Below are 9,625 nucleotides of genomic sequence, written 5' to 3' on the forward strand. Positions count from 1 at the left end.
AGCTATACCTCCATCTCTATTTAAGCAAGTTAAGTTATACCTCTATATCTATTTAAGCAACTTTTAAGCTATACCTCCATCTCAGGGGAAATAATTTATTTTTTGCATTATGGTAGTAAACCTCAATATTAGCAAGAAAGAGGTCTACTAATACTGATGAGTCTTTTTGAAGCTGTAAGGGGCTGAAAGGGTTACAAAACCTATAAAAAGAGTAAAAGCACATCAACACTTTTCAGCAATTTTTAAGTTGATAAAAATACTAGCTGAATTTGTAAGCACAAATGTTTTTACCTTTAAACATAAACAATCAGTTAAATATATTTATTCTCTAAGCCAAGTTTATGAAGGTTTCACTTTACTTCCTTTTATTTGCTCTACAACTAGCTTTTATAAGTTTTGAGGAATAGCCCATGAGTTCTAGTGTTTTAAATTCAGGTGAACAATCCCAGATTTTCTCTGTCTATACTATTTGGTTTATACACTTCAATCGTGTAGCCCTAATCTCTCTAGAATGAAGAGTTCTGGGGTTTTTTTGCTTGTTTGTTTGTTTGTTTGAATTTTATTCTCATACAATAGACCTTCAATTCTCTTACTCCTATTAGCTGCCCTGATCTTAACTTTCTCCAGTTCTGCTATAAACAAAACATCATAACTACACATAATATGTTAAGGATTTTACACTAAGAGTAGACTGTTTTATATTTTGTTTCTAATACACTCCCTTGATGACCAACATTTAAATGGTCCCTTTACCTACAGCAGAACATGAAAATATCTTCATAGATCAATTCCAAAAGTTGCTTCTTAGGTCAAAACTCAGAGGCTACCATTCTTTAAGTACAGATCAAAAATTTCCCCTAAATAAATTACCTTGTATTTGCTCACACTGAGGATCATTTGCCACTTCTCTACCCACATAATTCTGTAAGACTCTTCTATAATTTATTCCTGTCTTGCTACTTTTTAAATATACCTTCTTTCTTTTAATAAATATATGGAAATCATTGAATTATAAAACTGGAAAAGGCCACAGCCTCTTTATCAACATCCTTCTCAATTTTATAGTACAGCTTGGAGGTATTAAAACACTTGTCTAAAGCAAACTAATGGAAAGAATTAGAAAAGAGAATTTAGATTTTTCTTATTCTAAGTTCATATTCCGACTATTAAATCACACTTTAACTTTTTAATATCAATTTTAAAGAACGCTAAGGGAAGAATATTGATATTTACTTAGTACAATATATGTTGGTACTATGTTTTACATGTTTTTTCCACTATTCCACATGACTCTACAAAACTCAACAGCTCATAGGATGCTTACTTTAATTATAAAAGTAACATTTTATCTGACTTTAAATTACTTTGTTTCTTCAAAAGTTACAGTGTTCTCATCAGTGCTTTGGCTTTTACTTTTTTCAAAACAAAGAAGCTAAGCTTCTGGTGGCTATAGTTCTTAACTTATAGAAGTCATGTCAGATGTCATATATAGTTTTATAGCTTCTAAACAGCTGGCCTTAAAAGGGGAGCAAGGGCTTTCCTGGTGGAGCAGTGGCCGAGAGTCCGCCTGCCGATGCAGGGTACACGGGTTCGTGCCCCAGTCCGGGAAGATCCCACATGCCGCGAAGCGGCTAGGCCCGTGAGCCATGGCCGCTGAGCCTGCGCGTCTGGAGCCTGTGCTCCGCAACGGGAGAGGCCACAACAGTGAGAGGCCCGTGTACCACAAAAAAAAAAGGGGGGGGGGGAGGGGGGACGGGGGAGGGGGGAGGGGGGAGGGGGGACGGGGGAGGGGGGAGGGGGGAGGGGGGAGGGGGAGCAAAATGAGGATGAAATTTGGAAAAGATCCTTTGACCATCCAAGGTCATTCTTTCCCCCACAGCTGGGAGAATTATAGACAATCCACACATAAAACAACCAATCAGAAATCATTTTTCAGAAATGCCATAGGCACCCTGAGTTCAATATGCCCCCCCAAATCTGTTCCTCTCCTTATATCCATTTCCTAACTCCATTACTGGCATTACAACCCAGCCACCAAGACACAGAAGCTAAAAACTTGAGAGTTATTCCCAATTCCTCCTTTTCCTCATTCCCAACATGCAATCAGTACAGTACAGTCTGCTTATTTTTAGTTCCCAAATTTCTCACATTTCTGATCCTTCCTGTATCCCTACCTCTACCACCTTGATTCAGACCCTCAAAGTCCCTCACTTGAGAGAGGGAGTCTTCTAATTGATCTTGCTGCCTCCAAACACTTCACTTGTTCCATGGTGACATCTTCACATTACCACCAAAGTAATCGCTCTAAAACCCAAATTTTATCATATCTTTCTCTTATTTCACAGTAGCTCCTTAATGTCCATGGGATAAAATTCAAACTCTTTTCATGGTCTCTGTCCATTTCTTCAGTCTCATCTTTCATTGTACAATCTCCCCTCTCCCCTACCACGAACCCCATCCTCTATCATTTAGTCATAATGGACAATTTACTTTCTTCCCTGAATATGTCATGCTGTTTCACCCCTCTGTATCTTTGCTCACTCTGTGTGCTCTCTCTACTCAGAACATACTTCCTCCTGTGATCCTGCTATTGAACATTTACGATTTTCAAAGTTCAACTCAGGGCTCATCTCCTCTTTGCAGTCCTTTTTGAACTTCACCTCGCCTCACCTCTGTGGAAATGACCATACTTTCTATTGGTTCCCCCAGTGAATTTTTATAAAAGCATTTGTAACAGTTTTTTTGTTTGTTTTTTTGCTTTTTGTTTTTCATTAAGTTGTTGACATATCTGTCTCCCCCTTCTGAAACACAGGTACTCTGGAGCAGATACTGTATCCTATTCAACCTTTATTCCCATAGACTTGCATAAAGTTTGTCACATATTAGGAACTCAATATGTAGAATGACTGAATGAACAAATGAACATAGAAAAGAACAATACAGGAACTCTTGAAGAATATTTTTTAAATTAAGATAAAATACTCAAAATAATATGGTACTGACCTAGGTATATTTACCTCCTATAAGTTCCACATTTTCCTATTTAACATAGTTTTTTCCATTAAAAACCTAAGATTTATTCCCTTGAGGAAATGTGGACACATATGTGTACTAACATTTATTATCACATAGATATATAGACAATTTTATAAATTATACTAATTATTTATTTTATTAATTTGATGGAGTATCAAAATGGCTTATGGTCAACTCCTTACTATCTGAAAGAGTCTTAATAGCTATGCTGGCTTACCTAGTATCTTTTCATCTGCTGCTTCTGCCACTCAGCCATGGCTTACTTTTCTAAAGTGGCTTTCATGCTTCTAACTATCCTGCTGCTGGCAATGAAAAGCAACAATCTGTTTATATCCTAAGTAGAGGACACTGACCAGGAGAATGGGAAAAATGGTTCCTGAACAGGAGGGTAATTTTACACAGTAGATGATCTGCACAAAATGAATCAGAGAATCATGGAACTGTATGAGATAATATGTATTTATAATCCAAATAGTGTGGCTGTTTATTTTCATTTTTTTTCTTTATTTTTTAACCTAAGGAAGATTACTCTAAAATTCTTCTGCCCATCTATTAAAATGGAAGAAATATCTGTTGCTGATTTTCTTTTAAAAAATATGATAATTGAAAAGTTTAAAGACATAAGATATGAGATCACTGAACTTGTTCCTAATCAACATTTAAATCTATAAAAGTTTTCAATAAAATTTATTCACTGGGATTCAGTATTAAAAACTAATAAATTCTAATTGTAGTAGAGTCCAATAAGGGAATTAACTTTGTACCTAACTTTACAGATTATACACAAATTACTAAACTATAATAATCTGTTCACTAGGTTTATAAATGCTTATTCAGAGGAAATACTGAAGAAATAAGTTAATTTCTAGTATGACAAATACAGCATTTTGTTCATCTGTACAAACTTGTGAGGATCCACAAATTACCAAGATGATGGAAAGATGGGTTGGCGTTTTTATTACATGTAAAGACAGCTATGCTCTAAACGTGTGGTGTCCAATATACCAAACACTAACTGCCACATGTAGGTTAAAAATTCAGTTTCTCAGTTGCCCAGGTTACATTTCAAGTGCTCAATAGCTGCATATAGCTAGTGGCTACCACATGAGACAATATAAACACTTCCATCACGGCAGCAAGTTTGATTGGATAGTGCTATTGTAAACCATGGTAAAATGCAAATTTCCAAATACTTTTAAAATGGCAATATAAGTTCAAAAGTAATTTTTCAATTGGCTATTTCACAGAAGGGGAAAGTATACATTTACAAATGAGAAAAAAAGAATTAAACACAAATATTAATGAAGGCTTTAAGTATATAAAATTAATTTTCTATGGCTTAATTTGAAATTGTACCACATTGAATCTGAAAAGACTTTCAAGGTAATTTAATCCTTCATCCTCAATTTACAGAAATTGAATCTAGAAGATAGTACAAGGAAAAATTAACTCTTTCATTTAAGATATCTACTATATCCAAATAAAGACACTATTGAAAACCACCAAAATTTTCTATAATAATAAACTGATTAAAATGAAGTATAAGCTATTCTGTGTATTTTAGAATCAGATTTTCCATTGGATGCAGAGGCTGTTTGCACAGCGGTTAGGATTTCAGGTTCCGGGGTTAACCTGCCTAAGTTCAAACGTTACTCCTTGATTTACTAGCTGTGCAACCTTAGACAAGTCATTTATGCTCTCTGAGCCTCCTTTTTCTCATCTATAAAATGGAGAAATAACTAAACTGTATCATACAGTTGAAAAGATTAAGTGAAATTATACATGCAAAGTACTTAGAGAACCTGGCACATAGTAAGCCTTTAAAAAAATGCTAGTTTTTATGAAACTTGCATTTTGGTTGAAACTAGTCTACTGGTGACTTTCTTTAACTTCCATTCACCTTCAGAAGTTCTTAAGACAGAGAGACTCTGGAAAACATTCAAAAATCATTATATGAACACTGGCTTACAGGTGGCTCTACCACTTGCAGTCATGGGAGAATCTGCATCCAAATCTCTACCAACACTTTACCCATAGGTCTCAACACCTTGGCACTAAGAGTGTAACATAAAGCCCCCAAGCAACACGTGGTAGGGAGTAGAGGAAATCTAATGTTTGTTTGTTTTTTAATGAAATAAACAAACACAAAACCCCTCCTAGGCTAAAATAGGTGGCATTTGTTTTTATGTTGGGGACTGTGAGTAAAGTAAAAAGTGGGAGACAGGATAAGTAAAACAATTTTGAATGACAAGTTTAAAATTTCTCAGAGAATTATATGCTCACTTATTTTTCTAAAATTTATACTTCTGCATATTAGCTGATGTTTAAATAACTACAGTCAAATTTTGAGACACATATTTTTTACTAGAGTAATTTTAAAAAAATACACAGAACATGTATGTAAAAGGAACAGTTGCTCTTTCATTAAGTTTTAAGACATATCAATACAATTTCCTAGTTCACTACAGTAGAATAATAGGTACCCAACTTAATGTGATCTCCAGAAATGGTGGAAATGAAAATGAAATCTCCCCAGCTTTCAAGTCTTACCCAGAAAATGTTTTATTCTAAGTGTAGGGGGATAGATTTCAATAGAGTACACATAAGCACCAGATGGTCAAAGCTACCTAAGACCGTTCTCAAATTTTTTAATGCCCAGCTTCATTCTTCTGGAATATTTTTAGAACTAAGCTCCAGAGTCACCTGTATGAGGCATGGGCCAAAACTCAAATGCTAACTGGCCTGATATTTTTATATAATCATTTCAAATCAAACATTTTCCTATTGGTAGTTTTCAGAGTTTTAAGTTCATTTTCCATGTTAGTTAGCACTTGTCATATTTTGCTTTTCAGTTAACTTTTATATGTACATTTTCTCTCTCACACTAGATAGTAAAATTTCTTGAGCTTTTACTTAGAGTCTCCATATGAAACTAATACACTTTGTAGACGTTTTGAAAATATTAGTATTAATTGATTATTTAGTGATACAGTATGGAGTCAGGGCATCAGATTCTATTCCTTACTCTGATATCACGAATAGCATGATCTCAGCTCCAGCTTATTCAGAGGTCAGGCACTTTGGCTTTGAAATGGAATGATTACACACGCTGATCTCTAGAATCACTTATATTTCTAAAAGTTTATGCTTTTATGTATCAGCTGAAGTTTAAATAACTACATTCAAATTTTGAAAGGCATATATTTTCAAAAGTAATTTTTAAAAACTATACAGAACAGTTAGGTATATAATGGTAAAAGTTGTTCTTTCATTAAGTTTTAAGATATATTGATAAAATTTCTTTGTTCACCACAGTAGAACAGCAGCAACATGCACCTGATAACATTGCAAGTGAAATTACATTGCAAGTGAAATTACAAACTGATCAACATGTGACACTTGCAATGATTGTCCCAATGAGACAGAGCTTGCTATTTTCTTTTATCACTTCACATTTATTCAAACTACTATAATAACCTTCAGTTTCCATAATTAAACTTATATAAAAAGCTGGCTAGGGCTTCCCTGGTGGCGCAGTGGTTGGGAGTCCGCCTGCTGATGCAGGGGACACGGGTTCGTGCCCCAGTCCGGGAAGATTCCACATGCCGCGGAGTGGCTGGGCCCGTGAGCCATGGCCGCTGAGCCTGCGCGTCCGGAGCCTGTGCTCCGCAACGGGAGAGGCCACAACAGTGAGAGGCCCGCGTACAGCAAAAAAAAAAAAAAAGCTGGCTAACATACTTAAGAACTAGGCTATCACTAACAGTTAAAGCTTAGGAAAGAATTTATTCATAGGAATAATTTCAAGATATTTTGATAAACATCTAAAGTTTCCTTTCTGTTTCCTGTAAATATTCCAAGATTATCCCATAGCTACGAGCATCAAATTAATACTGTCTAGGGGAGAATTAATTTGGCAACTTAATCATGGAAATATATAAATCACAAAAGAGTCTACTATCACTGTTAAAAATATAAACACTGTACAGGCCAGCACTTGTTAATTAAAATCACTGATATGATTCCATTACCGAGCACACTCTTTGTAATACAATTAGCATATGTTGTATCTTTAGCTTTAAATTAAAAAGGAAAATGATGAAAGACACAAGTAATTCTTTACTTTCCGCATTTTTAATACTTTTTGTACAGTTAGTTACTACATTTGTGCAATTAAAGAAAAAAACACACTAAAGTTCTACCTCTATACTGGCTTTTTAAAATCCCCATATCATATATTAAAGACATTAAACTTTTCTGGAGCTCCTGAAAATTAACACCAAAACTTTATTGGTGAAACACAAACCACATAATCTGATCTAACTATTTACATTAAACAAAATGAATGACTAGATCTTTCCCAGTCGATTCTGTTTCACTGATACCGAAAAAAGCTATTTCCTTCATGCTAAATTATGAAATTAACCTAAAACATAGTAAAAACACAGAAGCATTAAAAGATACTATTTACACAAACTGGAATAAATTCATCAGGCATTCCCTCAAGTCCTGAGATGTCATTTACTCCCGGTCACACAACGAATACTATTTGTTTTCTGTTCATCCTGAATTATCAAATCTGAGTTAAACCTGGCAAAGGCAAAAACCATCCAGAATGACTGACGGATTGATTGATAGATAAATAAATAAATAAAACCATATAGCCATACAGAAATTCATGACTTTTTACTGTTTGGTGTAAAGTGTAGAGTGCCTGAACTTTCAGCTCTCAGAAGAAATCCACTGTATTCTGGAAGCACTTCAATTCAGAGTGACCTTTAAGTTTTATAGACATTGTAGCAAATTCTTGCATGTCTCAAGAAAAGGCAAACCTGCCTTGCTATTTTTCTCTAATGGGAAAAGTTTTTGTTTACTCTTATTATATTTTCCACTCCTAATCTGAAGAGATGAAGCATCTCTAAAACGTAGTTGCCCACTTAGGATTAACCTCACCTGCGGAGGAACAGACCCACAGCCCCTCACCTAATAATAAGGTTGGGATGGACCCAAGCGATGGAGGGAAAAGAGCCAACTCTGCTCACAACACTACCTGTGGCTCCCAAAGAGGGGGCCCGCGTTTTGGGGGTGGGGGAGCGAGGGCTGAGATGGTCCAAGAGACTTCTTTATCCGGACCATATTTGGGGAAGTATCTAAGCATGGGGGACCCCCCCCCCCTCCCGCGCTCTAGTGAAAGACGAAATTGCGGGGACCGCTCTCCTCCCTCGCCCTCTCCATCCGGCCCTCGGCGCTCAGCCCTCGCGCCGGAGCTGCGCGGAGCGGGTGGAAGAGGAAGGCAGCGGGTCCCCAGGGTCCCCTCGAGTGGCTCCCGGCGGCCGCTGCGAGGCCTGGACCGTGTCAGCGGCCTCCGGGCTCCGACCCGGAGCGGCGCTCGGTGCCCCGTTCCGGCCCGCCCGGCGGGCCCCCAGACCCAGCCCTTGACTCACCGCTCTCCACCTCGCTGCCTTTCTTGGCGGTCGCCGCGTTCCCCATGACTGAGACGATGAAAGGAAGGGGTCAGGGAGGGGAAGGGGAGCCGGGGCCGTCCCCGCCGCTCCACAGGCTGAGGCAACTCCTGCTTCTGCACCGGTCACAGCGGTCAGTGCTCTCGGCGCTGGCGCCCGGAGTGCGGGCGGGAAGACTGGGCCGGTTCTGAGGCCAAGGCTTCAGCAAACTCCTTAGCCCCGGCGGCAGCAGCGATAACAAGAGGCAGCAACGGTGTCGGCGGCGGCGGCTGCGGCGGCTGCGGCGGGCAGACACTCCCCCTTCCCCCGCCCCGCCCCCCCTGCGCGCCCCCGGCAGCCGCGCGCCTGGGCCCCGACCCTGTCCCTCTTCACCAGCGGGCGCGCGCGCCGGAAGTGACGTGCCGGCCGGGTACAAGGGCGGCGGGCTGAGGGGGGCCGAGCCGGGGGCAGTGGACTCGGGTAACCCCGACTGGCAGCTCAGCGGCCCACCGAACCGGGACGTGGTGGCTCGGGCTTGTTCTCGGATGCCCATCCTCGAGATCTGGGAGGCGGCGTGGGGACCGTTAGCTTTGAGGAACTCGTTGTCTCTCAGCCTGGCGTCCCCCACGCCCTGGAGATCGCACGCGAGGGGAGCCCTCTGGTTCGCGCCACTGGGCTTTGCGGACTGGTCAGTATCAGCCGCGGGAACAAGTTCGTCCCTAATCCTGATTGTGGTTCCGAGCCCGTCTTTGCCTCACAGATCCAGGTGTTCCACCGAGCCCACCACGTTGTCCTCCTGGTTCTTAGGCACCAGTAACAAGACCTTTGATGTTCCCAGTGCAGTTTTCATTCTCTGTGGTTTTGCGGGATCGCTCTCAGGTTTTGTCTAATACCCTAGAGAGAAAGGAAAGTATTACTATTTCTACAGAATGTCTGTTGATGTGAATCATTGTATTTAGCAGCTGTCTGTATAGATGTCAAAATAAATGCATTCCCAATTGGTAACTGCGTTTTTCTTAATATACATCTTGAATTTGTGAATAGTTTTACTTACCAGGTTAATTTTTTGCGGCACTCTAGTCTTTTTTGTTGCATGTTTCTTTGAATTTTGCGCCGTGAGCATTTATTCTAAATTTAGTGTAGAAAGACTG

General features: G+C 39.4%; 1 protein-coding gene across 2 annotated transcripts in view; it reads right to left on the reverse strand.

Annotated features, from left to right (window-relative positions):
* PRKACB (protein kinase cAMP-activated catalytic subunit beta) overlaps window positions 1-8,817 on the reverse strand; it is a 138,684-nt gene extending 129,867 nt beyond the window's left edge. The window contains exon 1 of one of the 2 annotated variants that reach the window (XM_059047533.2): window positions 8,478-8,817. In XM_059047533.2, coding sequence (XP_058903516.1) covers window positions 8,478-8,523 — 46 coding nt within the window. In that variant the 5' untranslated portion in view covers window positions 8,524-8,817. The remainder of the gene's footprint in view (window positions 1-8,477) is intronic. The other variant, XM_067043654.1, reaches the window with a different exon arrangement.
* Between the last annotated feature and the right edge of the window lie 808 nt (window positions 8,818-9,625).

This window comes from Kogia breviceps, chromosome 1 (assembly GCF_026419965.1).
Source record: "Kogia breviceps isolate mKogBre1 chromosome 1, mKogBre1 haplotype 1, whole genome shotgun sequence".
In the NCBI taxonomy this organism is placed as follows: domain Eukaryota; kingdom Metazoa; phylum Chordata; class Mammalia; order Artiodactyla; family Physeteridae; genus Kogia; species Kogia breviceps.